Source organism: Etheostoma spectabile, chromosome 16, assembly GCF_008692095.1.
Source record: "Etheostoma spectabile isolate EspeVRDwgs_2016 chromosome 16, UIUC_Espe_1.0, whole genome shotgun sequence".
Taxonomy (NCBI): domain Eukaryota; kingdom Metazoa; phylum Chordata; class Actinopteri; order Perciformes; family Percidae; genus Etheostoma; species Etheostoma spectabile.
Genome location: NC_045748.1, coordinates 25,535,156 through 25,563,010, shown reverse-complemented (window position 1 = coordinate 25,563,010; position 27,855 = coordinate 25,535,156). Strand labels below are relative to the sequence as shown.

At 43.5% G+C, this 27,855-nt stretch overlaps 2 protein-coding genes across 2 annotated transcripts in view; both read left to right on the top strand.

Annotated features, from left to right (window-relative positions):
* Positions 1 to 195: 195 nt before the first annotated feature.
* On the top strand, positions 196 to 16,804 carry sptlc1 (serine palmitoyltransferase, long chain base subunit 1). The gene is made up of 15 exons (XM_032540206.1): positions 196 to 283; positions 1,540 to 1,647; positions 1,740 to 1,834; positions 2,635 to 2,728; positions 2,827 to 2,899; positions 4,020 to 4,152; positions 4,933 to 5,062; positions 5,277 to 5,366; positions 5,588 to 5,695; positions 6,307 to 6,402; positions 10,813 to 10,909; positions 11,039 to 11,093; positions 12,892 to 13,009; positions 13,710 to 13,783; positions 16,667 to 16,804. Exons 1-15 carry the CDS (start codon positions 230 to 232, stop codon positions 16,758 to 16,760), a joined length of 1,419 nt encoding a protein of 472 aa, XP_032396097.1. The 5' UTR covers positions 196 to 229; the 3' UTR covers positions 16,761 to 16,804.
* A 3,218-nt stretch (positions 16,805 to 20,022) lies between these two features.
* Positions 20,023 to 27,855, top strand: part of ror2 (receptor tyrosine kinase-like orphan receptor 2) — a 52,635-nt gene continuing 44,802 nt past the window's right edge. The window contains 1 exon segment of the mRNA XM_032540349.1: positions 20,023 to 20,083. Coding sequence (XP_032396240.1) covers positions 20,050 to 20,083 — 34 coding nt within the window. The 5' untranslated portion in view covers positions 20,023 to 20,049.

Below are 27,855 nucleotides of genomic sequence, written 5' to 3'. Positions count from 1 at the left end.
TCATCCATACTTTTCCTCCTCTCTTTCATTATAAAGTCATATTTGTAGTTACTATCAGTATTTTGTTTTAATTGCATGTTTGTGCCTGCTGATGTGTTGGATTGTATACATAGACTGTATGTTATTAATAATATCCAGTCTATGATTGTGTTTCATGGACGGACGCTCAGTCCTACAATTTCTTGCGGAACTTAAACGCAGCATATGACGTTGCAGAGGGAAGATAAACATGGCGTCCGGACAGCAGTGGGTGTTGGTGGAAATGGTGCAAGCGTTTTATGAGGTAAGCGTCTCCTCTTTACAACTCCGTCGGGTACACCGTGGCGTTTACACGCACATTTCTAGTATGTTTAGCTACTCGGGGAGGTTGTTGCTCTGGTCCGAGAGGCTGGTTATTAAAAGCTCCCCAGCCAGGAAGTGGCCGTGGCTCGGGGGAGGCGTGGCCGAGGCTGGAGCCAGTCCAAGAGGCAGGAAGATGGCTGAAACCTGAACGGTGCTCAGCTAGCTAGCTAGCTACAAAAGTAGAGCCTATAGATGAAACTGGCTGTCCGAGTTATAAGGTTGAAGCCGAGGTCAATAATAGTAACGTTCCATACACTTTTGTTACTGTACAGAAATATATTTAAGGATGTTTTTTTTTTTATGTCTGTGCAGTTAGAACATGTCCACTTTTCTAGCTTTTCTAGACCATAACTTTGAGCTAACTATCATGTCACCTGACTGCTGTATGAAGCCTATAAAAACCAGTCCAAGTCCATCCTCATCCTTCTTAGTCAGGGTCAGTGCTGTGGTTTCTACGTCCTGATATGTAACGGTGAACAGGCTGCAGCTGGGATGCTACACATGCAGAAGGTGTCAGCCATGTGTATATCTATGGACGTTTGCCCATTTAGCAGCCATAACTCCATTCAATATGTAGGTAGTGTTTGAGTGATGTATTGGACAGAGTTTGGTTTAGTGACACCATTCTGCTATATTCATAAAATACAACATCTCTCAGGGACGACTAGGTGCTCTCTCTCTGTCTAACATCCAGTTATTAAAATGGAGTCAGGCATTTAATATCCCACCTAAGAAATATTAGGAAACTACAAAATTAAGGTCATAGATTATAAAAAAACAAACAAAAAAAACTTCAGGAATCCGATCAGGTGGAAGGTATCAAAATAATAATAAATATTTTAAATAATATATATTTATACATTCTTTAATATACATTTTTAGGTCTTTATTATTGGCAGGACAGTTTAGACTTGAAGGGGAAAGACGTGCAGCAAAAGGTCACAGGTCATAAGTGAACCCGCAGCGGCGAGGATTGAGCCCATTTATTTATTTATTTATTTATTTATTTATTTATTTATATGGGTGCACGCTCTACCAGGTGAACTATCCAGGCACCCAAAATAATAAAGCTGTAATTGCAATACTGTGAAACCGTGATATTTTTGCTTAAGGTTATCATACCGTCAGTCAGAATCTCCTGCCGGCCCAGGTCTAAGTCTGACACCCAAATCTTCCTGGTGTCCCTGTTTCCCTCAGGCTCCTGCCTATCACCTGATTCTGGAGGGCATCCTCATCCTGTGGATCATCAGACTTCTGTTCTCCAAGACCTACAAGCTGCATGAGACCTACAGACTGACCGAGAAGGTAAGCTGAGCTTCGGGCACAGCAGAGCGTGTGCGTGCGTGTGCGTGTGTGTGTGTGTGTCATCATGTCTGTCCCATTGCTCCCTGTTCTAGGAAAAGGAGGACCTGATTGAGGAGTGGCAGCCGGAGCCTCTCGTTCCTCCCGTATCCAAAGACCATCCCTCCCTCAGTTATGATGTTGTCACAGGGTAAAACACTCATACACCCCCCGCCCACACACACATTTACTAACAAGATCTCCTCCAAAAAGCAAAGCAGTAGTGGCTGTGTATGGCGTTATTACATTATCTGGGTCACGTGACAGTGATATGACCAAAAGATGTAGCCTAAATTAAAACTAATTATATATATATTTTTTTAATCCTCCATTTCCTCCCTGTCTACTTGCAACTGTGTGGAGGAGGGTGGGGGTGGTGCGTGATCACAGAAGGCTTGTATCATGTGGCTGCGCGACAGTGTTGTTGTCGTTACTTGACAGAGGGGGGAGACAGAAAATACACACTGTAGCTTTAAGGTACCATTTAGTGGAGCGGTATTGGCACTTTTTTGCCAAGCTGTTCAACTACAGCCCCAGACATAATTGACAGGGCTGACATTTATCAGCCAAATATAGTAAAGCCAGTGGTGGACTATAACGAAGTACATCTACTCCAGTACTGTACTTCAGTCCAAATGTTGAGGTACTTGAGTCTTCTCTTTTCACGCCCCTTTCTACTTCTACTCTGCTACAATTCAGCGAGAAATATTCTACTTTTTATCCTCTACAGTCATCTGACAGAGTATTTTTGCATTGTGGTATTAGTACTTTCACTTAAGTAAAGGATTGAATATTTCAGTTCTCACGGGGTCACCTTTTTTTCTTTCCAACATCAACTGTGTTAATGTGTAGCACACAATTCACAACAATCCATGTGATGTTTTATACAGTCACTAAATGCTGTTTACGTTACAGTAAGATGAGCATTAAACACAATGTTTTCTGTTTCAGACCTCCCAGCCACAAAATCATAATCAATGGGAAAGAGTGCATTAACTTTGCATCATTTAACTTCCTGGGCCTCCTCGACAACGAGCGGGTTAAGGTCAGTATTTATCCTCAAAGCCGTCACTACCTGTACTTTTTTACGTTACAGTGCTTGATTGGAGCTCAGAATAAAACATTTTCTTCTCGTCATTACAGCAAAAAGCTTTGGCATCGCTGAAGAAATATGGCGTGGGCACATGTGGTCCAAGGGGCTTCTATGGAACCTTTGGTGAGAAAAAAAAAAGCTATTTTCAGGCTACAGTTGCATTTCTGTTTTGGAATGAGAGGGGGAGATGCCAGAGCAGGGGGAATGAGAGGGCGAAAGGCCAGAGAGGGGGAATGAGAGTGCGAAAAGCCAGAGCAGGGGGATGAGAGGGGGAAAGGCCAGAGCAGGGGGAATGAGAGGGCAAAAAGCCAGAGCGGGGAATGAGAGGGGGAGATGCCAGCAGGGGGAATGATGCGGGCGAAAAGCCAGAGCAGGGGGAATGAGAGGGCGAAAAGCCAGAGCAGGGGGAATGAGAGGGCGAAAGCCAGAGCAGGGGGAATGAGAGGGGAGATGCCAGAGCAGGGGAATGAGAGGGCGAAAAGCCAGAGCAGGGGGGAATGAGAGGGGAATGCCAGAGCAGGGGGAATGAGAGGGCAAAAAGCCAGAGCAGGGGGAAGAGAGGGCGAAAAGCCAGAGCATGGGGGAATGAGAGGGCGAAAAGCCAGAGCAGGGGGAATGAGAGGGGAGATGCCAGAGCACGGGGAATGAGAGGGCGAAAAGCCAGAGCAGGGGGAATGAGAGGGGGAGATGCCAGAGCAGGGGGAATGAGAGGGGGAGATGCCAGAGCAGGGGGAATGAGAGGGGAGATGCCAGAGCAGGGGGAATGAGAGGGGGAGATGCCAGAGCAGGGGGAGGCCTGTAACAATTATGTAACTGTCCAATTGTTTTATCGTTTAACCCAATAATGCTAAAGTCTTAAGGACAGTGACTGGTCATGTTGATTGTATTTAGATATGGTAAATTGTAATTCTATAAGGGATCATTGGTTGAACTATACTGTATATTTGTTATAATAACAATTGTTGGCTGTAGCTCCTGACCCTATACACATTCATAAAAACAAAAATGACAAGGGGGGGGGTACAGTTAGAAAACATGTTTTATGATGATAAAGAGGCGTGGTTTACTTTGGCTGTGTATTTGTTTTATTTATAACCAAAAGATGTATCCTGGGATTCATTCAAATTTTTTATTTGTTTAAAAACTATATTGAAATTGTTAAATCACAATGATTTCTGATTTTAATTGTACAGCAACATTTGGATTTGTAACTGTGGTCTAACTTGTTGGCGTCTGTCCCCAGACGTTCACCTGGAGCTGGAGAGTCGTCTGGCCAACTTCATGAGCACAGAGGAGGCCATCATCTACTCCTACGGCTTCGCAACCATCGCCAGTGCCATCCCTGCCTACTCCAAGAGGGGCGACATCATCTTTGTGTATGTGCTGTCTCTGCTAACCAGGGCTGTGGTACTCGAGTCTGGACTCTAGACTTTATTCTATTGTGTCTGACTCATCTTGGACTCATTTGTATCTGGACTAGACTTGTCTCTGACTCGGCCATTGGACTCGGCAAATATTCTAGAGGTCTAGAGGCTAGAGGTTGCCCCACATGTCAGTTTTTTAGTGACACGTCTGTTGCTTCTTATTTGTTCATTTTACGTAGGTTTTCCAAGTTAAATTGCTCTACTTAAAGTAACTAGTATGGCCTAATTTGATTCTACAATGCTGTTACTTTTTGATCATTACAAATAAAAATGAAAAAAGATGATCTTAATATAGAAGATAAACCGTCTCTCACATCATATAAATTATGAACATGTAAGTAGTCTTGAAGAGGATTCTTTTTTCTTTCTCGGTTCTTATTTGGACTCGGTCTTGGCTGGTCCTGGTCTTGGACTCGACAAAAATGGTCTTGACTACAGCCCTGCTGTTGACATGTACAGAGCAATATTAATCCAGGATTCGGTGATCACACTGAAAAAGCACCATATACCAGGTCATTTTCTTTTGAAACATTTTGTCAGTATTTATTATTGGAGGGAGCTCCACTGCAAGTGAGCTGAATAAAGACTTAAAACTACACTTATTGGCAGGCTTAGTTCCCGAAGGTTGACACAGAAAACCATATCCAGCATCTCAAGCCTGCGTATGTTTATATGTTGTTGGTCTGTTGGGTTAAGTGTGCCTCGGTTTTCACTTCTGTGTTGTGTGATCAGGGACGAAGCCGCCTGCTTCTCCATCCAGAAGGGTCTCCAGGCGTCCCGCAGCTTCATCAAATACTTCAAACACAACGACATGGAGGATCTGGAGAGGCTGCTCAAGGAGCAGGAGCTGGAGGACCACAAGGTTAGGACCGAGTTATTCAAGAATTTATACTATTTATCCCACATGGGAAATTACAATACTTGTCTCCCTACTGATTGAGCTACTGCCCCCCTTCCCCCCATGTGATTATGTGACTTGTGCTTTCATGCTCACAAATGTAGCACATTTTTATAATCCTGCTTTCACTTATTCTTTAATAAAATGTCAAGTCTCATGCACTTTGTTTCTGCTGCAGAATCCTCGCAAAGCTCGAGTGACCCGGAAGTTCATCGTAGTGGAGGGGCTGTACATCAACACTGCAGACATCTGTCCCCTCCCAGAACTGGTACATACGGTAGCTTTTATTACAGAGGCACATGTAATAATGCATGACAGCTAATGGTCAGTGCTCAGTTAACGGTGGAAAAAACAACGGAACAAGAAGAATCCCTAGTTAAAACTGTACAGCACGACCTGTAGATCCCATAGACCGCTGCTGCATTAGGTGCACATCTATTGGAAGTGGCGTGATTGTTGCCTATTGATTGTGTTGCTGTAACCTTCCAGCTGAAGCTCAAGTACAAGTACAAGGTGCGGATCTTCCTGGAGGAGAGCATGTCTTTTGGTGTGTTGGGAGAACACGGCCGAGGAGTCACAGAACACTTTGGGGTCAATGTGAGTACGCCCAACTTTAAATGCAGAAATACTAAATATCGGCACAGTCGAAGGCTAGCACCTGAATAACCCTCTGAGGACGACAACACACTGGCGCTCCTACTCAAAAAGCAATGTACTCAATTTCATTTCCAGCACTGAAAACATGTGTACACATAAGTTAAGGTTAGTTTGCAAAAGAGAACTGAGGAATTTCAAAAAAGTGACATCAGCTTTAGAGCAAAATTATCTCCTCACACATTGCTCTAGAAAAAAATCCGGGCGTCCCTAAATGGAAAGCTGAGTTACGGAAACATTTTGATATGAAACACACAGATCAGTTATATGCAAATAACTATAAAAAGTCAATTTTTATTCCAGTGTCATTGTCTTTTAAAATGTTTTATTTCTCTCCGTTTCTCTGGTGTGCAACAGCACAAGCATGCTGATATGAAATAAGTTAAATTCATTATTTCCAATAATGTATTATAGGAATGGATTATTCTAGATAATGGATTTAATTTAGTAAACTTTAAAATAAACACAAAAAAAGATGACGCTTCTTCAGTATTCCCCATCTGAAAACATTTTGGGCAGATTGTGTGTAATAATAACCTGGTACCATTCTGCAGGTAGACGACATTGACCTGATCAGTGCCAACATGGAGAACGCCGTGGCGTCCATCGGAGGCTTCTGCTGCGGACGCTCCTTTGTCATCGACCACCAGGTAAATACCCCACCATGTTATTGAACAGGAGAGCGCAAACCTCCGCCCAAGCCGCGCCCTCTCTCTTATTGTTAATGCAGGGGGAATGTTCCCAGTCGAGGCCTCACTTTCCATTTCCAACACCACATGAATGCAGCATAAATGCCCTATCTTGCATTGAAATTGAAAGTGAAAAATTACTTGTTACTTGTATCCGCCACGTAATTCGGATCTGGCCATGCTTCACCCTTCCACCGAATTACAAGAAAATCTGGCCAGTAGTTTTTCCGTAATCCTGCTGGCAGACAAACAGACAGACAGACAGAGAGTCGTGAACTTATTTTTACACTTGCTTTCCACGCCTACCTCACTTCCTGTACCTCACTTCCTTTCCTCCCCTGTCTTCTCCACTGATTGGTTTTTGCTTCCACCTTAATCACCTGATTGACTTCACCTGGTCACTCCTTATTAAAACATGGCATTCCTTCTTCCCACCACATGTAAAGGAGGGTTCAGTTTTTCAGCTTTACCTTCCTGGCGGAGATGCTGAGCAGCTGACCGCAGAAGAATGGTAGGGTGAGAACCATCATCAAGGACAGTTTCCAAGGTTTACTTTCCACTTTGAAGAAGCACTACAACTTTCAGGAGTACACAGTGGCAGTCAGATCCAGTCAGTCCAGATACTATGTTCTCACAACAGTAGAAGGATTTTTGGATCTTTGATTCGTTTCACACAGTATTTGTAGATGTCTTCCTTTGCAGGTGGCACAGAACTTCTGCAGGTCCCACTTAGCGGCTTGGCACAGCGCCAACAGCGTTTATTCTCTTTTATCCTGTTTACCTTTTGGGCATTTGTCTTATCTGTGAACTCAGAACATCTTATCTGCTGATAAGGTTGCTCTTGACATTGGAAAGAGTTCTGGAGTTGGCGTGGATTAATCTGGTTTGTGTGCTCCATGTAGAACTGTGGTTGGAGCAGGTATGAACTTACGGGAAAGTCTTTGCTCATTGAAGATGGAATTCTCCTTTCTGGTTTGACACCGAGACATGCCATCTAAAGCAGCTGGAGTGTTCTGCAGGCAGCATTTCCAGATCCACATGAGAGCCACAGAAGTTCTGCATGTCCCTGATCTTCCATAGTGCTAAGCAGACCAACAAGTGCTTGTACACGAAGAGCAAAGTTATCAAGAGCATGACCATCGCCTACTCTGATAGGAGGGAGATCCATGATGTTACTGAGCTCTTTCAGTGCTAATGGTCTAGGTTGCCCATAACATTCATCAAGAGCATTGATGGGTTGAGTGCATGGGTCAGAACCATAGAAAAAGACAAGAGCTAGGCTTGGTCCAGGAGAACATGATACTTGCAATTCTCTGTTTCATTAGGGTGGAGTCAATTACTGAGTGTCATCCTGTACTGCATTGCATCCTCTCGGGTAAGGTCTGGGAAAGGACCCTCAAGCTTGTATACATGTGTTCTGCCAGTAGGGGGTGCCAAAGGTCTCGGTTTGTTGTGACTATGAGATGTAGAAGACGGAGGCCATGAAGGGGAATACTGCCTCTGGTGGGGAGGTAAACAAGGCTGAGCATGTGGACTTTGTATGTTAATCTCTGCTGGTGCTGCAGGTGAACTGGGAGGTGGCAGCTCTCGTAAAAGTAGTGGTCTAGGTTGACCAGCTGAAGGAATTGGATTATCAAGGTTAGGAAAGTCAGGTAATTAGGGCAAGCTCGAAGACATCATAACAGGAATATGTCTGATCACTGGTGGACAGGAGGCAGAGTGATTATTGAAATTCAACACAGAAATCTTTACATAACCTTTATCCCACTCTCCAGTCAGCCCTCTCAACGTGAAAAATCCACTTCCATTTGTATTCTCCCCATGCACCCCACTCCCAGATGCCACCCACAGTGACATCTGGGAGCCAGAAGTACTCTCGGTAAAGAGTGCTCTCAGGACAGCCATTGGTGGACAAATGGTTACTGAGAAGGTTCTGAGAACAGTGTCAATTGAAATTGAAGGTATCCTTAATTCAAAACCACTTGGCTATGTGTCTTCAGATATTGCAGATGTTGATGCAGTCCTTCTCATCATGGGACAACATGATGCAGTGCTCCCTCTAGTGTCCTACCCAGACTCAGATCTTCTCAGTAGACGGCGTTGGCGCCATGCCCAAATATTGTCTGACCATTTCTGGAAACACTACATCCAACCCTGTCTACTAGCACTTCAACCACAGCACAAATGGCAGCGGGGCAAACCAGATCTGTAATTAAACTCCGTGATGAGCTCTTTGGCCCGTGGGAAAGGTGACCCGCCTCCAACCAAGCAAAGATGGCCACATTAGAACAGTTACTGCAGTTACAGTGAAAGTCAAGTCCTATGTCTGACCTGTAGTTCGCCGGATCCCCCTTCCTGGCCTACCTGACCGTTAATTTGTTTGGTCTGTAATCATATTTCTCACTAGAAATCTGGGGGCGGCTGTACAAAAGATCCCTATTTCTAAATTATTTTGACACTTGCTTTCCACACCTACCTCACATCCTTTCCTCCCCCGTCTTCACCACTGTATGCTTTTTGCTTCCACCTTAATTACCTGATTGAGTTCACCTGGTCACTCCTTATTTAAATATGCACTCCTTCTCAGTTTTTTCCCCACCTTCACATGGGGTGGCAGCTGGTAAAATGAGTTTTACTTAGTACCTTATTTCTTGATAACATTTATCTAGTTACTTTATGAACATGGGACTTCAGTTCTGATTTCTATTGGTTTCTTCCTAGATTCTCTGACCTGTCTGTTCTGTTATACGTCATTTTCCTCGTTCAGTTGTATTAAATAAAATTTCCTTCAGCTGGACAACTTCTCTGTGGCTCAGCTCATGCATTCTGACTGATGCTCCACGACGAAGGCAACCAAAAACTAAACCCTCCTTTACACCTGCTAAAAAGTGAGCCTGCGTCGTAAGACAGGCTTATCCCTGAAGTTACCTCGCTAACCCTCGCCCTGCTCCGTAGTCCAGGCTCGTAGTCCAGGCTCAGGGACACATGGGGAGCTGAGAGAGCCACAGCAGGGCTGCTCCCACTGTCAACATGTCTGCCCCTTAGGGTTTGATTTAATTGGTATTGAAGCTAATGCACTGTATCATTGTTTTGTTTTTTGAATTGTTACACAACAAGCAATTGTTTTGCACACATAGCAGAACTGCACACACTATAATATTTATTTATCTATTGGAAGTAATATTGCCAGGGAGGGATTTGTATGGAGAAAAAAAATAGGTCATAAACACTTATGAACTTCTATATCCAATGGAAAATCTTCTCAAAATGAAATAACACAATGTTGGCGGTGCCTGTCCCCGGCTCAGTCATATATTTGGGGAGGGGGGGGGGCTGAACCACTGCCGCTGGTAGTGGCTAAATACAACCTCTGGTTTTGTCCTTCTATGGCTCTAGACTGGTCACATCACTGGGCTTTACTTAGGTAAAAATACTTTTTTCTTTTCCTTTTTTTTTTAAACATGTTTTGAAAGTAATAGTTCAGCCGGGATATGTAGACCAGAAAGGCGGACATCCCACGCATCTTCCCTCCCCCGGAAAATCACACCCTGGATAACACAATATACATTAACGTTACTGCAATTCCTTCATATGGTGCAGCCCTATCACTGCTCCACATGAAGCTTTGACACACAGTTTGAGATTCTATCCTCAAATGGTCCAGTCCGCTGATCCACCACAACCTCCATACTGAGAGCAGGGCGAGCACCTACGTAACTAATCACATCAGTGATGGCTCCTGTTTATCAAAGTGAGCTAGTAAGCCATGCCACGTGTTTGACAAGAAAGTTTACCTCAGTGAGTGTTTGAGTCAAACTGTTGCAGGTGTGTCTGGCGTGTTGCTGTGTCTTCACAGTGTAACAATGTTAATGTTGGCCCTCTCTAATAAATGCTCTCACCCTCATGGTTTGCTCCACAGCTGCCTTTCTAAAATACTGCATGGATTGTTTTTCTGCATCTCTAATTGTTAGTTCCTCATATTTTCCCTGGATGGCATCTAGATTTTTGTTTTATTGCTTTTTAATGTGGTCCAACAGTAGACAAGACTTGGGGGAGTGGTCTCAAGCCTTTTTCAGAAGTATCCAAAAACAGATTTAATGAGGTTTTCCTCATTAACAGTTTTCCAGCAGACAACAGCCCCGCTTGTAAAGCCAGAGCTACACAGGAATGTCCTCAAAACAACGAGGTTGACGTCTTGGTCCAGACCTTATTGTCCCTGTGTTCTTTTCCATTTTCTTTTCCATTTGTAGGTACTGGTTTTTACTGAAATATAAAATAAGATTTGGTTTTAGTTGTGGCAAAATCCCAATCCTAAAGACAATAACTGTGCGTCCATAACAAAGTCAGTTGAGTGTGTCTTGTGCTTGGCAGCGTCTGTCGGGCCAGGGCTACTGCTTCTCTGCCTCGCTGCCTCCCATGCTGGCTGCTGCCGCCATCGAGGCCCTCAACATCATGGAGGAGGATCCAGGTACACGCTCAGTCTCTGGCTCTCTTTGAGAGAAGGCTTTCTGCGGATTAGACGTATATTTTGAATAAGACGCTAGTTCTGTTTTCAGGCCGTTTCCCACTCATCCATCTGTCCTCATCTGTTTTGCAGATATATTCACGGTCCTGAGAGAAAAGTGCAAACAGGTCTACACAGAGTTACAGGGGTAAGTTCACGGTCTGCCACTGTGGCTTGACTAAAGGCCTCTATGTATGTTTGAGTGTATCTAAAGGTTTAATATGAAATGTTGCTGGTGAAATTTAATTGGGTATTTACTGAGGATTTGTGGCCCTTAGTTGCTAAACCACCCAATTTCCTCATACTAAAGAACAACATTGAGAAAAGGGCAGCGCTGAATATTGTGTTTGGTCCCAGGCAGTTTGTACTTTAAGGTGTTCCTGTTCAAAATATGGGAGAAGGAAATAAAAAGTCGGCGCATTTCTCACCACAGACTGACCGCTGCAGGAAACTGTCTGACATGGCATGTCTGGGGAAAGCAGGTGCAAAATCTGCAAATTACATTAACTTTAAATTGAGTCACAACAAATGAAAAGATGCTCTGGAAAGTGCCATTACAGCAGCTCTGTTTGATGTGGACAGCAGGGCAGCAGCCAGTTAATTTTCCTCATGGTTTTCCATCAGTTTCTCCTGCTTATTTTGCTGGAGGGTACTGGCTCACAGCACCTCCAGACCGCTGGGGTTAAAGGGAACAGTAAGACAGGCCTGGTCGTTATTTTTTATCTGAACTTTTTTGAGCTTCAGAATATTTCCTCACATTGAAGCTACCTCCTGTGGGGTGAACACACGATTTCAGCTCAAAAGGGCTTTCTCCTCAGTCAGTAGTCCAAGTTTAGCAGCAGCAAACGGCTCTGCAGCTCTAAGTACAGGTGACAACGCATTGAGATCCTACCCCTCAGACCATATTCAGAGGTGGTCTGGGACACACTGTAGGCCCCTTCCTTATAGTATTTGATCCACTGCTGATTTTGCAGGTTTTTTCTACTTCCAAAGCATGTAGAGGTCTGTAATTTTAATCATGGGAAGACTTCAACTGTGAGAGACGGAACCTAAAAGAAAAATCCAGAAATCAAGGAGAGGGTTAACTTCTCCCCCCGTGGTCAGAAAGAACAGGGGAGACACAGAGTTTCTCTCACTAGGACTCTAGAGTCACTACTCACTCTGAAGACCACTCCTGTCACTCTCTCACTTTCTCCCTCGCTCTCTCATCCACTCCCCACACACACACACACACACACACACACATGCTGGCTCGAGGCACACACCAACGCACAGGTAAACAAAGAGTTTTGCAATTGACCCTCTGGAATGGAAACCAAATACACCCCCCCCCCCGTGTTCTGGTGGGGAAATGCAATGCAAAGAAGCATGTACCTCAACGCAGATCTCCAAAAGGATCACAACGTCGTTGGAGTGGCGTTTACTTTCCATGGTATTGTAGTTCTTTCTGTCGACAGCCCAAATATAATTTGCTATATTCCCACTACAAATGAGACCAATATGGAACTTCTATTGCAACCAATCAGCGTTGGGGTTATTAGTACAAGTTTCACAAAACTTGGCTTGGAGAAAGAAAAAAAAAACTGGGCTCAGTTGATGTTGTGATAAAGGTCTTAAATCTCACTCATAATGGTCTTAATTAAGTCTTAATTAAGTCTTACATTTGACTTAGTAAAATCTGCAGAAACTATTTGTTTCTGTAATTAATGTATATTTCATATTAATATTGTTTAATATGTTTATGTATGCACCATTCACCAGGTAATTCCACATGAGAGTAACCCATTGTGGCATAAACCCTTACTAACCCATACTTACTTACTTGTTTTTGGCATCCAGTAGCAAGACAACCATAACACATGAATCACACATACATAACAATAAAAATCACTCACAGAAATGCATTGACCATGATAAGGTTTTTCTCCCCCCCCGATGTATGACAGAACTCCAGGTCTGAAGTTAGTAGGAGTGCAGTTCGCCCCGGCGCTTCACTTACAGCTGGAGAGAAGTTCCGGCTCCCGAGACTCTGACATGCAGCTGCTCCGCACCATTGTAGAATATGTAAGTCCCACACCACATAATATTTCAAGTTATTTCATTATGGACATACGCAGAGGTTCCTACTCAGACAGTCCTGATGTAGCATGACTAGGCCTGGGTACCCATTTCAGTACTTTCTAGGCGCCAATCAAATTTCCTCAAATTTTAATACCTAAGGAGTAAATCTTGATAGTGAGCCAATCAGCATGCTTCTACCAAGATCTAATGTCTGTGATTGGCTGTCTAACGTTACACGTCGTAGAGACACGCAGGAACAACTCTACGTTACACAGAGACGGCTCACGGAGTCGGAGCTGAGAAATATAAAAGAATTTGAGCAGTAATGTCACTTTTTGTTTTATAACATTGGTATCAAGTACCATCTTGGAACTGGTATCAAAGTCATAGTGTTGGTATAGGTACTCATATGGAATATTTTGAACGATACCCATCCCTAAGCATGACAGTATAAATTTGAAAGTCTTGTTCTGGTTTTGACGAGGCTCCTCATACCAAGTGTTTAAGCCAGTCCTGTTACCAAGGAAGACCCAAACCACAACATAACTATCCACGTGTCCTGGAGTTTTTAATCTCCGCTATTTGCTTAATCATTTTTAAAGCGTGTGTCAAATCGTTGCCCAGGACCAACCGTGATGGTTGACATATGATTCAGTGTTTGTTACTCGGCGGCTCACAGTGGTTTCCATGTGTTCCATTCCAGTGTATGGAGAGAGGCGTGGCTCTGACCCTGGCTCGGTACCTGGAGAAAGAGGAGCGTTTCCTCCCCCCCCCCAGGTAAGAGGCTCTGCTGTGCTTTGGATGCAGTGCAACAGAAAGTAATTAAACTGAGTCTCGCTTTCACCCCTGTGTTCCACCCACAGGATCTCCTTTCAGTCTAACATGCAGTACTGAATGTCCCTCAGTACCGTTTAGCTCACGAGACATCCAAACGTAGGCTAAGTTACCGTCTGCAACACTGGAAGTGCAACGCTGCAATTATAAGTTGCTTTGGATAAAAGGATCAACTGAAATATATAATGTAATTACTGCACCAGTAATGATTTATTGTCGTTAATAAGAGACACTTTATCCTTCATCACCATCAAAACACACATTGTACTTTTCTGTCACACACAAGCGCACACACTGTACTTTATTCTGACTCACACACAAACCTGTACTTTATTCTGACTCACACACACCTTCTTTCTCTCACACATACTCACTAAAACACCAAATGTGGATTAATCCGCCGCTGAAAATAGTCCCCAACAAACTCACTGTGTACTCATGTATGAGTAACGTTTGTTAAAAACTAGTGTTTTTTTTTAAAAATCTTTTTTTAATCTTTTTAAAAGCACATATGTGTGAGCGGTTTATAAAGGTTTACACCTTCAGTAGGAACCAATGGGCTTGGAACTGAGAGCCACAGACACTCAGTCAGAACGTAGTGAGACATGGATTAACAGCAGATTTTATCACTGGAACAAAATGGAGAACGAGGCTTATTCTTTAGGAGGAGGAAACTTGTGTGTGTGTTTATAGAAAATGTGTTTTAAAGTATTTTGTCTGTCAACCGATATTTACATCTACTCAGAGCTGCAAAGATTATAGATTAATGCATTACTTGTTAACTGTTAAATGAATCTCCAACTATTTAGATAATTGATTAATCGGCTGAGTAATTCTTTTCATGAAAAAGCTAGTGTGCCGTCAGCTTGTGTATACGTTCTAGTTTCTTCTCTCCTCTGTGACAGGAATCTCAATCTTTGAGTTGTGGACAAAACAAGACTTTTCATCTTGGGCTTTGGGAAACACTGATCCACATTTTTCACAATGTTTTGACATTTTAGAGACCAAACGCATGATCCAGTCATCCAGAGTGGACTATGAAAATAAGCGTTAGTGTCAGCCCTAGATCTGCTGGAGATGGAGGCCAGAGAGAGGAGAGGAGCCTACAGGGCATATGGAAAGTATTCTCAGGGTTTCACTTTTTCCACGTTTAGTTATGCTACAGCCTTATTCCAAAATGGATTCAGTTATTTTTTCCCCCTCAAAGTTCTACACACAATACCCCATAATGACAACATGAAATCTTTTTTAAATGTTTGCAGATTTATTAAAATTTAAAGAACAAAAATATAATATGTACAAAAGTATCCACAGCCTTTGCTAAGTACTTTGTTGTGGCACCTTTGGCAGCAATAACAACCTCAAGTCAGTTGGGGGTTTGGTGACTTGCTCAAGAGCACCTTGGCAGGTGAACTGGCACCTCTCCTGCTACCAGCTACCGGGACTTGAACCAGCGATCCACCAGTTCCCAACCCAACTCCCTGCAAACTGAGCTACTGCCACTCCATTATAGAATCTGAGCTCCATCAGGTTGGATGGGGGGTGTCGGTGCACGGCCACGTTCAGATCCCTCCAGAGATGTTCAATGGGATTCAGGTCTGGGCTCTGGCTGGACCGCTCTAGGAAAATCACAGAGTGGTCCTGAAGCCACTGCTTCCATATCTTGGCTGTGTGCTTAGGGTCGCTGTCCAGTTGAAAGATTAACTGACGGCCCAGTCTGAGGTCAAAAGGGATCTGGAACAGGTCTTACTCCAGGTTGTCTCTGTACATTGCTGCATTCATCTTTCCCTCAATCCTGACTAGTCTCCCAGTCCCTGCCCCTGAAAAACACCCCCACAGCAGGATACTGCCCCCACCATGCTTCACTGTAGGGATGCTTTCGTCCAGGTGGTGAGTGGTGCCTGCTGTCCTCCAAACGTACCGCTATGCATTCACACCAAAGAGTCCGATCTTTGTCTCATCAGACCACAGAATTAAGTTAACCCAATGGTTAGTTAATGAACCATTGGGTCATTGGTCCCCTCCCTAACTAAAGCTCTTCTCCCCCCATCACTCAGTGTAGAGGGCCGGCCAGCTCTATGAAGAGTCCTGGTAGCTCCGAACTTCCTTCCCCAGATCTGTGACACGAGACAGTCCTGATTTTACCACAGGGGGACTCCAGTTGAGCAGTAGAAACATCTCAAGCGTGATCAGTGGAAACAGAACGCACCTGAGCTCAATTTTGACCTTGATCTCAAAGTGAATGCTTATGTGCAAGTAATTTCTTTGTTTTTGTATTTTAATACATTTGCAAAAACCTCAAACTAATTTTTTAAGTTGTCATTATGGGGTATTATGTGTTGAATTTTGAGGAAAAAATAGATTTCATCCATTTTGGAATAAGGCTGTAACATAACAAAATGTGGAAAAAGACAAGCGTGTGAATACTTTCCATATGCTCTGTCTATGATCAGTGTGGGAAGAGACGGGGCTCTGGGACCACGAGACCTTCCTTAGTCTGCTGTCGTAACGATGCATGTGAATGCAGAGGAGGAGCTTAGAAATGAGCGTGAAAAATATTTAAATGGACCCATTTTAACAATTAATCCTCTTCAAATTGAGAGTTCCACTCTTTTAAAGAGAAACACTTATTGCTGCAATTCCTATCCGTGTTCTCTTCCTTATATAGAATATCGAGCATTAGTGATGGTGTCTCATGTTATAAAGCTCCGTGACATGTTTTCTTTTACACAGTGAATGTTGAACTTTAGCTACACTTTTTTTTTTTTATTATTATTAAAAATAAGAGCAAATTGATTGTAATCGCAATCTCGGCGTGTGTCCCAGTATCAGGGTGGTGGTCACCATCGAGCAGACGGACGAGGACATCCAGAAGGCCGTGTCCTGTATCCAGGAGGCAGCGGCAGCCACCCTCAAATGACTGGCAACCCGGACCACACCCCCCCCGGGCGTTAGCAGCCCCCCCCCCGGGGCACGGGTTAGGAGCACTGTGAGGGGACACTCCCGACTCGACTGAGAATTCCACGTTCTATCTGCCAGCCTGGCCTGTCTTTCTCTTTTTATTCTTTGCCTCTCTTTTTGTTCTCATCCATCATGTGTAGGGCTGGGTATTGTTCTAAAATATTCCATACCAATACCATCTCTTTGATATCAGGTCCTATACAATACTTTTTCCCATACCAATTTTATACAAATGATATGAAACGACATTACTGCACAGATCTTGGTATTTATGTTCCAGCTCCTCCTACGGGAGCCCGGTCTCTGTGTAGAGGTTTTCCTGCGTGCCTATTCAACATGTAACGTTAGACAGCCAATCACAGACCTTATTAGATCTTGGTAGAACCATGCTGCATGTTGATTGGCTCACTGACACTGATGAGATTTACTCCTTAAGGCGCTGACACACCAACCCGATTATCGGCCGTCGGACAGTCTGGCGAGGTCGGGGACTCGAGTCTGTTCGCTGTGTTCCGTGTCGTCAGTCGGAGGAGCCGTCGGCTTTCATTTGGGCCAATGACCAATCTGATTGGCTGAGTGCTAGCCCTTGACTAGGGAATCAGTGCACTTATGTTAAAACGCTTGCCTAACATGACGAGCGGTACAAACGCCTCTCAAAATCTGACAAAAAATCTTTCAAACTGACCTTTGTTGATCCTAAAAAAACGTATTCAGAAACTGTACGGCCTGTTTCTCGCTTAAAATGTTTTCAGAAACACGTTTTGGTGAACAATTTGTGTGAAATAGAAGATCTTATTCTGAACCATGATGGGCGGCTTGAATTCGGGAGAAGCCAGACCCACGTTTGTAATTTCCAATTTTTATTTTTTGGGTGACAATACAGGTTAGGTTCACCTGCTGTATGGAGATGTAATATGACTTGCTCATGTGTAGATCGGACGCTCCAGGCGGCGGCGCTCCGGCGTGTCCCGAGGCCCTTTAGGACCGACGGGAGCTGAATGATCAGCCCGACGGCCTTTTCTGTTGGAGGTCAGGCGTTGCGTTGGGGCGTCTCACCCTTTGGTTATTAAAATGGGGTTTTGAATGACGAGGGATTTTTCAATACTCAGTATTTTAGAGGCAATTCGGTCGGTGCTAAAAAGTAATGGATTGGGTACCCAGTCTTTATCATGTGTCATAATCCTACTGTGTGCACTACATGTGTGCACTACCCCCCCCCCCCCGTCACTAATAAAGAACCAACTGCAGTGAGAATCTCCACAGACCAAATGACCTGTTGCTTTCTATGCACTGACCAAAGAGGAGACGCATGCTCGCTGTTTTCATGTTTGCAGTCGACTGGTTCATAATCTGTACATGAGTTGTGATTTTCTATGTGACTGATTGTTTTACCTCAAATACACGCCGAGAGATACACCCGGAGTTGTCTTCTTTGTTTCTCTCTTTTGTTCGACGTGTTTGCATGCTTTACTTTTATGTATAGATATATCTGACTTAAATTGAGTTATGGCCGACAACAGCCCCACAATGGGAACAGAAGGGGCTACATTATCTAAATGATCTAGCAAGGTTGGCTTATTGCCTTTTTCTGACTTGCAGAAAGCATTCAGTCATACGTTCCTCTATTTTTCTTTTACCTTTTAATTAAGATCAGCATTCAAGGCCCACGGTGTCCCCTGGCAGAGGGCTCCGCCCACCCATCCTATTCAGGAGTTATTTACTGTGCAGCCTAAAAACTGGTAAGTTATCGAGGCTTTATCAGGTCTTGGTGGTATCTGGTCGCTCTGCCCTTCCTATTGAGAGGATCTGGGCACGTGATTACCCAGACCTGAGTAGCGATCTTGACTGGCATGATGTACGGTCCAACATCCCAGAAGGATCTCACAATCCAGACCATCAGCAGATTCACTCCAATTTCATACATAGGACAGATCTCACCCTTGTGAAAATGCATCACATGAAAATAATTATCAGCCCTTTATGCCATTTCTGCCCAATAAAAGCTCAAGGTCCATTCTTCACATGATCTGGGATGGACTTACTGGATATTCAGACACGTTACCCTTTATTATTTATAATACATTTATCTCAGTGAACGTCTGTTGTAGTGGGTATGAAAGTATAATTCTATAAAAAATATAATACAAGTCCAGAAATTATGGGAAATAGTTAGCCTGTGTGATTTCTACAAAGGTGAAGTGTTAGAATGGGGAGAATGAGTATTATGTTAATCAGCGCTGGAATGTTACTAAGTACATCTACTCCAGTACTGTATTCCGTCCAGATGTTGAGGTACTTGTACTTTACTTGAGTCTTTTCTTTTCATGCCACTTTCTACTTCTACTCCGCTACATTTCAGAGAGAAATATTCTACTTTTTACACCTCTACATTCATCTGCAGATTTAGTTCCTAGTTCCTTTAGTTCCTGGTTCCTTTAGTTCCTAGTTCCTTTCCACATTAAGATTCCTGCCCACTAACCCTGTGTAGTTTCTATAATCTGATGTCTTATTATAAAGTAACCTAGCAACAATATAAGGGCTCCAGGTCCAGCTGAGATGATGAGACCATGAACCACACAGCTGCTTGGATCCTTCACTCTTTCTAACATGGGAGGAGAGTTCTGTATCCAGTAGCCTACTTTTGCTTTGAATACTTTAAGTAAGGTACTTGTAACAGAGTATTTCCCCCGTGTTGTACTAGGAGGCCTCCTTTTCCTAAGTAAAGGCTGTCCTGATGGCCCTTGATGAAGCAGTGGTTGCTCCAGGCCCAGCTGCTGTTAGCTACCTTCCTTCTGTCTCTAGATGGGGCCCTCGACCAATACGTAGGCGTGTGCGTGTACGCACGCGCGTGCGCCCCCTCCGGTTTTCCATGCTCGCGCGGTTCCTGCGCGAGGACAGAGGCCACTTTGGGAGCAGCAGCTTTGAAGAAGCCGCGCGGCTGTCGACGTCTCCGGCGGACAGCACACGGGATGCACGCGGCTCCGTTTCCCCATTCGAACCCGCATCTTTCCCGCTCCTCCATGTCCGACTCCTCCGCCACCTGGACAGAGCGCTTTCTACCCGGCTGCTGACCTGGAAAACCAGAAGAAGAAGAAGACGGAAAGGTCCAGCAGAAGAAGCCCAGCTCCTAAAAACTGGATGCAATTACCTTCCGTCTTTTTTTTCTTTTCTTTTTTTTTAATATTTCCCTGCGCACGGTAGTGAGGAGAAGCTGGAGCTATGGCTGCGTTCCTGAGGAGTTGCTCTGGATGCTTTCCTTGTTTCCATGTCTGAGATGTGACGGTAAGACTTCTTCTACTTTAATCTCAAAGCTAGGGTCACACAGTAATGTCGGCTCGGGGTCCAGCCGAGAGGCACAGCGCTCACCTTCCTCCACACGGACTTCAGATGGTCTTACCCAACGGATGGAGCCTTCCTCTGGACTCTCCTGGCTGGGGCCAGAGGGGTCTCCTACGGAGTCGGGTCCCATCCGCCGTCCGGTCCAGAATCGGCTCATAGGCTAACTGCTTACTGCGAACACACCGCATCCTTTACATCTGCATCAGATACTTTCATGACTGAGACACACACACACACACGTTCATGAAAAGGCACCCCCCCCCCCCTTAATTAAGTTTCTAAAACGGCTGAGCGTTTATTTAAGAACATCATTAATGATCTTGTTTGCCCTTTAAGGATTGTTCACGCGCATTTCCCCATAATGTTTTAGATGTTTGCGGTAGTTTTCAGGTTGGGGGGAGAGGGAGGGGGGGGGTGTCTCCCCCCCATATAGGTTTATGTGATCACTTAAACCCTCTTTGTCCCCACTGAGTTTGTTGACATGTGCCCCCCCCCCCCCGGGTCGGACTCAAAGCGCCGCCGTGTCGTTGTCATGTTGATTGGACGCATCGCTCGCGGTCACCTCGCGTCTTTTGTCACTCATGCTAATTCGTTTACTCCCCCCGGGGGGGGGGGCGGACACTTCCTGTTTTCAGCTCTGGCTTTGAGGACTTACCATTTGTTATGAAGTGAAAAGGGGGGGGGGGGGGGGGGGGCTGAATGATTAGCACCTTTGCCCCCAGCATTCCTTTATACGACGAGTGAAGAAGCAGTGTGTAGCCGAGGTGAACACAAAGGCACCACATGACCTTATATGGTCACTTATTTAATATTCATACATCAGTAGATGGACCCGTCATTTTGTCTTTTATATCTTTAAAGTTCATTAACCTACACATCACTATATTAAATGGATCAATGCAGCAGTGGAAGAAGTACTCAAATCCTTCTAAAAGTACTAACATCACACTGTGAAAATGTTAATGTTCCTTCAGTAAAAGTACGTGTATCATCGGAGAATGTAGTTAAAGATATAGAAGATGTTAGAAAGAGTGAAGGATCCAAGCAGCTGTGTGGTTCATGGTCTCATCATCTCAGCTGGACCTGGAGCCCTTATATTGTTTGCTAGTTACTTATAATAAGACTCAGATTATAGAAACTACATGTGGTTAGTGGGCAGGAATCTTAATGTGGAAGGAACTAGGAACTAAAGGACTAAAGGAACTAGACTAAAGGAACTAAAGGAACTAAAGGAAATGGACTAAAGGAACTAGGAACTAAAGGAACTAGGAAACTAAAGGGACTAGGACCTAAGGAACTAGGAACTAAGGGACTAGAACTAAAGGAACTGGGACCTAAAGGACAGGAACTAAAGGACTAGGACTACAGGGACAGAAACTAAAGGAACTAGGAACTAAAGGAACTAGGACCTAAAGGAACTAGGAACCAAAGGGACTAGTAACTAAAGGAGCTAGGAACTAAAGCTGTCTGATGAATGTAGAGGAGTAAAAAGTAGAATATTTCTCTCTGAAGTAGAAAGTGGCGTGAAAAGAAGAGACTACAGTAAAGTACAAGTACTTCCAACATCTGGAGTGTAGTACTGGAGTAGATGTACTCAGTTCCATTTTTCCACCACTGATCAAACGTGAAAGGCTGTTTCCCGTGTGATAGTAGCCCATATGTGACGTTCTCGTTTCAACATATGAGCTTCAACATTCACCTGTTATGTCATGTTTTTATTTGAAAATGAGCGTTTGTGAGGGAAGCAGGTATTTACATGTTTTACTGGTAAAAAGGGCTGCCATTGCATTCTGGGTAACCCTGGCGTTGGCCTTATGGACCAGCTTTCTCTTTCAACCGCATTTCATAACATATAACATGGCTGCATGGATATGATAAAATCAATGATTCCTTTCATTGAATTTTGGGTGTTTTATTCAATAATAAAGCATTTAAAAAAATGTTTAAATTGTTTTAAAACAGTTCCCGACTAATCTTTGACATAAACCAGTCTGTGATCCACTCCACATCCTCTGATCTTAACTATTCGTCGAAATAATTCACAACTTCCGATTTTTTATATGTAAATTAGGTTTATTGACTATGAACTAAACAAAAGCGTTGAGAAAAGTGACAACTTTTTTAATGCATTGAAAAAGAAACAAAACCTTTTCATTTTAAATTTGACCTGGAAAGACAACGAGTTCATGGTTGGCAGGAAGACAATACTCTGTATATGAATACACATTAAAAATGGAACGTTGTCTTTGGCATTGCATTGGCTTTTGTCCTAGCGCGTGGAGGAAGTAACAGTCATTAGGCAACAACTTCCTAGGATGGTACAGACGCTGAGTGGTCAGCATTTTGAAGGATCTGACCTCCAGGTTGACCCCCGGAGTGATGAGAGTACGGAGGGAGAAGCAGAACTAGCTGAAGGGCCGGCAGCAGCTGGGAGTGACGTCCTGTTGAGGAGCACCCCCCCCATCCCGGGTGACTCAGCGTGCTGGGGTCAGGGTAGAAGGCAGAGCTGCTGCTGGAGAGGGCCTTCCTCTTTGCTTTGTGGTGTGGTGGGGGGGGGGGGGGGGTTAAGAGCATTATCATCCCTGTGATCACATTAACTAAAGCCTGTTGGGGGATTCTGAAAGACCAGCCCAGCTGCATCTTTAAGTGATGTAGCCGTATTCAGAGATACTACTTACAGTGTACTTTCTGTCCACCCTTGGTGTTTTCCCTTCTGTATTGCAATCCTGGTGGGCCTAAGTTGCCCCCCCCCCCCACCACGCCTAAACCACTGGGAATTATTTGGAATGTATTTTTAGTAGAGGTGCACGATTGGCCCGTCAGTCTGCCTAGGTCGGTCAAATGCCGTAAATAAAAACAGAGGAAAGGCTTCAAAGCAGAGGAATAATATACAGTATAGGCTAGCACATAACAATAAACCCACTATAAATTCCATTATCTTAATGCAGTGGAACTGTAACATGTATTATATAGTGCACATATTAAGGTGCATTAGCCCTTTGAGATATCCTTTTGAAATGTAAAGGGCATTATAAATAAAATGTATTATTATTATTATCATTACATAATAATGCACCTAAATACAAAAGTGAGCGAGGGCGATCAACAATCACCATGATATCAAATCAACAGCCAGGTGTAACCTAGGTAACAGGTGAAGAACACAAACATCTAAATCACCAGCTAACAACATCATAATATATATAATATAATATATATATACAACTCTATCACTAGCTAGTTATCCCTCGGACAGCCTGTCTCTCTTTTCTTCCTCTCGCTTCCCGCCGGGCCACATGCAGTACTTTAGTTTGCTAAAATATATATTACATTTCTTTAGGTGGATGTTGGATGTGAAAAGAAGGAAATGGTTCTTCCATAACATTGTACTTTAGATGTGTGTGAATTTCCCACACCAGGAGTAATTTATATTTATTTATATATATTATATATTATTTTCTAGTGATCGCTTATCTGTTAAAAAGGTTCTATTAAAGAAACGATAATAAATAAATAATTGTGTATGCTGTAAAGTGGATAGAAAAAATGAAATGGGAATCTGCAGGTCAAGTCACTGATGAATTGGAATTGATGCGGCTCGGTTGAAAACTTAGACTTTAGTCATATTCTGTAATGTCCAGTCAGCTTTTAGCACTGACTCAACGTAGAGCGCTGTGGAATCTGTCTTAGAGCTTTTAGTTCTCTTTTGAACTATTGGGCTCTACATTAATGCTGCCATCGGTCTGGGAGCGGCCCCACCCGGGCCCTCGTCAGTGAAAACCATTACCACCAGGCTAAACAACTTTCCTGGGGGAGCCCCGAACACAACTTGTTGCTTCCTTCTCTGCAGGTTCTTTTTGTGAGTGTTGCTCATATGCTCCTTTCCTGAAAGCAGACATAAAACAGCAGGTGAGAGTGATTAATGCAGGCTCTCATTCTATTTGAGGACAAAAAGTAGTCATTACTGTTGTAATCAGGTTCACCTAGAGCGCAAGCTCATAAACACACTGCGGGGACGGACCACTGTCTGTGGTTTGATGTGCTGTATGAACTAATGGCTTTGGTTATTTAGCTACAGGCTGTACACAAAAACACACACACACACACACACACAAGGAGGGATGATTAACATGGCATGGCTCACACAAGCTGTACAAGCTTTTCCCAAAGTTTTATTGCCCGCACCATCTACTGTATTACACCCCGGTTCTACCTCCACTTCCCCGTCTAGCTGTGAAGTGAAGCAATGCATAGCAGCACTGGACACGCCAGAGGAGTTAGCCAGAGGTCAGTCCATTAATCCACAGTGTGTGGAAATGTGAGGGAAGTGTTCGGGGCCCTCGGTTTTCCCTCAGTTTTTGGAGCGAGGAACCTATTTCCTATTGGCCCGGGACCGGTGTTACCTAGGGACCCTCAGGTGATTTGTAATAATTGAGGAGGTCGTCTGTCACCTAAGTCCCAAAGGGAAGCTGCCATGTCCGTCATTCGTCAAGTAAAAATTCTTCTATATTCAGCTAAACACAGCAATGTCTTGTGGTAATTTGAGTCCAGCTTGTGATTCAGAATATTGGCTTATAACTAAAAGTTTTGACTGAGACATGACATAAAAGTTGGGGGTTTATGAATGTCAATAAATCTGAGTAAAATACAGACTCTGCTTAACCCATGTGAATATGCTGCATGTAACACTGATGCATGTGTGTGTTGTGTGTGTGTGTGTGTGTGTGGTGTGTGTGTGTGTGTGTGGCGGTGGAGGAGGGGGGTGTCCAACGGAAGAACACAGCAGCAGTCTGAGCCGTGTAGAGTTTAGTAGCCGGTGTTGGGGATGGAGACATCGGGGAAACAGACGGTCCTGAGGGAGCAGTAAGCAGAGAGAGAAGTTTTTAAGTAACTCACAGTTTTTCAACTTTTCATGGAGCTGTGTGAACTGCTTTGTGTTCAGTATGGGAGGGAAGGGGGAGTAACCAGCATATCTGCTGTATAGTAATATTTCCTTATAGTCATTTAGGATTGTTATCTCAGGTATAATTCTCACTAAGCGGTGGCGTCTGTGGTGACCCCTAGGTCATGTGGTTCCTCAGAAAAAAAATGATCTATGTTTTCCTCTTACATTTGTGAGTTTTTTCTCGTACATTTACTACTTGAATGTCCGCATATTACCCACCCCACCCCTCCCTTGGCTCCCTATTGTTTTTATTTTTCATCTTAGACGGGTCCTAGTACGCCGTGGTCCAGTCCTGCTAGAAGAGTTTTTGCTGTATAAGTCCCATCACGGGTACCGCCCCTCACCCAACAGGTGGGCTGCTCGATTATGGAAAAAAATTCTAATCTTGATTTTTTTGTTTGACAGTTATTTAACACCATGCTCATTGACCTTTGGAATGAGGTTGCAATTATTGACCTTAAAAAGCATGGACAGAGTCAAACAAATCCACAGTGAAAACACCTAGAACTTTGACGTTTGTCGTCATACCTGTGAACAAATTAGTTTTCATTCAGAACACAAGTCAAAATGAAAGTGTACTTAAAAAAAGGTAATGTGCAAAATAATAATAATAACGCGTTTGTGATCATTAGGAGCCGAAATGGTAACCCCGATTAACAATTGAATTAATTGCACAGCCCTACCCAACAGGGGGGATTGTGGTTTTTTTTTAATCACGGTAGTGACAGTTTTTTTTCTTCTTGCTTTTAGAAATACCTTTCTATTTGCGTCATCCCAGGGTTTGATAGCAGCCCTTCTTCCATCAGTGCTAGTGCCGAGTCATCACGACAGCAACAGTGCTGGCTTTGTTCTGGGCTGCAGCTAATTGCTGGCTGGTGACACACACTCAAAGGAGTGTGAAGCAGCTCGAGGAAGGCTGCAGGGTGCGATTTTGTTGATATACACAGAGCTGTAGAGACAGCCAGAGCCCAGAACTATCCAGACCCTATGTTGGTTTTTTACATTTACGATGCATTTGAGTGATGACAAAACTATAACTCTTGGGGCCAGCTGCATACAATGCATACAGCTACATACTTATAGCGATACGCATAAACAGGGTCTCCCCAAAAACACTCTTTACCCCGGTTTTTTAACGAGGGCCCGGCGCCATCCAGTAATACCAACAGAAATATAATAAGAATCGTGAAATTGACAGTTTCAAAAAGCCAAACGTAAAGGCCTTTACCATAGGGCTCTACAATAAGTCAGTGATTTGAACATATGACTTTGTCTAAGTTTCCAACCGAGCCACACACTGTAACTGTAGTAGAAACGCCCTAAAACATTGTCTGCATACCGATAGTTGAAGCTGAAGATGATGGCTCAAACGTAAAGACAAAGTATGATAAAATGTAAATAGATATCATTAATTAATATTTTAAAAAATAAGTTTTATAAATGTGCCTAAAGTTAACCACATTTCACATAAGGCGGTGCATGGACGCTGTTCAGAAGTTTGCAAGAGGTGCTCACATCTTAAATGTGGCATGAAAATGTCACTTTATGGGTTTTTTAACATTAATATGTGTCCCCCACCTGCCTTTGACCCCCCCCCCTAGTGACTAAAATGGTGATAGGTGGAAACCGAGCCCTGGGATCCTCTCTCCCTTTGAAAAATGAAGCTCAGATGGCCGATCTGGAATCTTCTCCTTATGGTCATAGGGGGGGTACCTCCCCTTTCTCTTCTCTGCCCCCCAGATCTTCCCCCCCCCATGAGAGAGAGACATTCATCAGAGTATTAGGGGACCACTAAGTCTATATAAAGAGACTTCAATACAGTATTAGGGACCACTAAGGCTATTAAAGATACTTTAGATACAGATAAGGGACCACTAAGGTCTATAAAAGACTTCAGATACAGTATTAGGGACCACTAAGGTCTATATAAAAGACTTCGATACAGTATTAGGGACCACTAAGGTCTATAAAAGACTTCAGATACAGTATTAGGACCACAAGGTCTATATAAAAGAGACTTCAGATACAGTATTAGGACCCTAAGGGCATATAAAAGAGACTTCAGATACATATTAGGGACCACTAGGTCTATATAAAAGACTTCAGATACAGTATTAGGGGGCCCCTAAGGTCTATATAAAGACTTTCAGATACAGTATTAGGGGACCACTAAGGTCTATATAAAAGAGACTTCAGAACCAGTATTAGGGACCACTAAAGGCTATATAAAGAGACTTCAGATACAGTATTAGGGACCACTAAGGTCTATATAAAAGAGACTTCAGATACAGTATTAGGGACCACTAAGGTTAATATAAAGAGACTCAGATACAGTATTAGGGACCACAAAGGTCTATAAAAAGAGACTTCAGATACAGTATTAGGATCACTAAGGTATTATAAAAGCATCCAAAGAGCCCATGTCATGTGACACTTTTTTTCAATACCTTATACTGTTATATAATTATCATTTAGGCGTATTCTGCAGAATAAAACATTGTGGCCTGGTAGAAAAAGGTTGGTGGTCCAGTACCAGTCCATGGCCCAGGCATTTAAAGACAAACAACATTGCAATGAAATGCTCAGCTTGAAACCCCAGTGCCACTGAGGATGTTTTTAACTCTGTCCTGTTCTCTACATGTTGATGTGAGGTGACAACTCCGAGAGAAATGACTAACAGGAAGCATACTGCTGTGTGTTGGTGTGTCTCTGGTCTGGTTCTAATTATATTCCTGGATCTGGGACTAATTAGAGCAGTGCAAGCCATTCC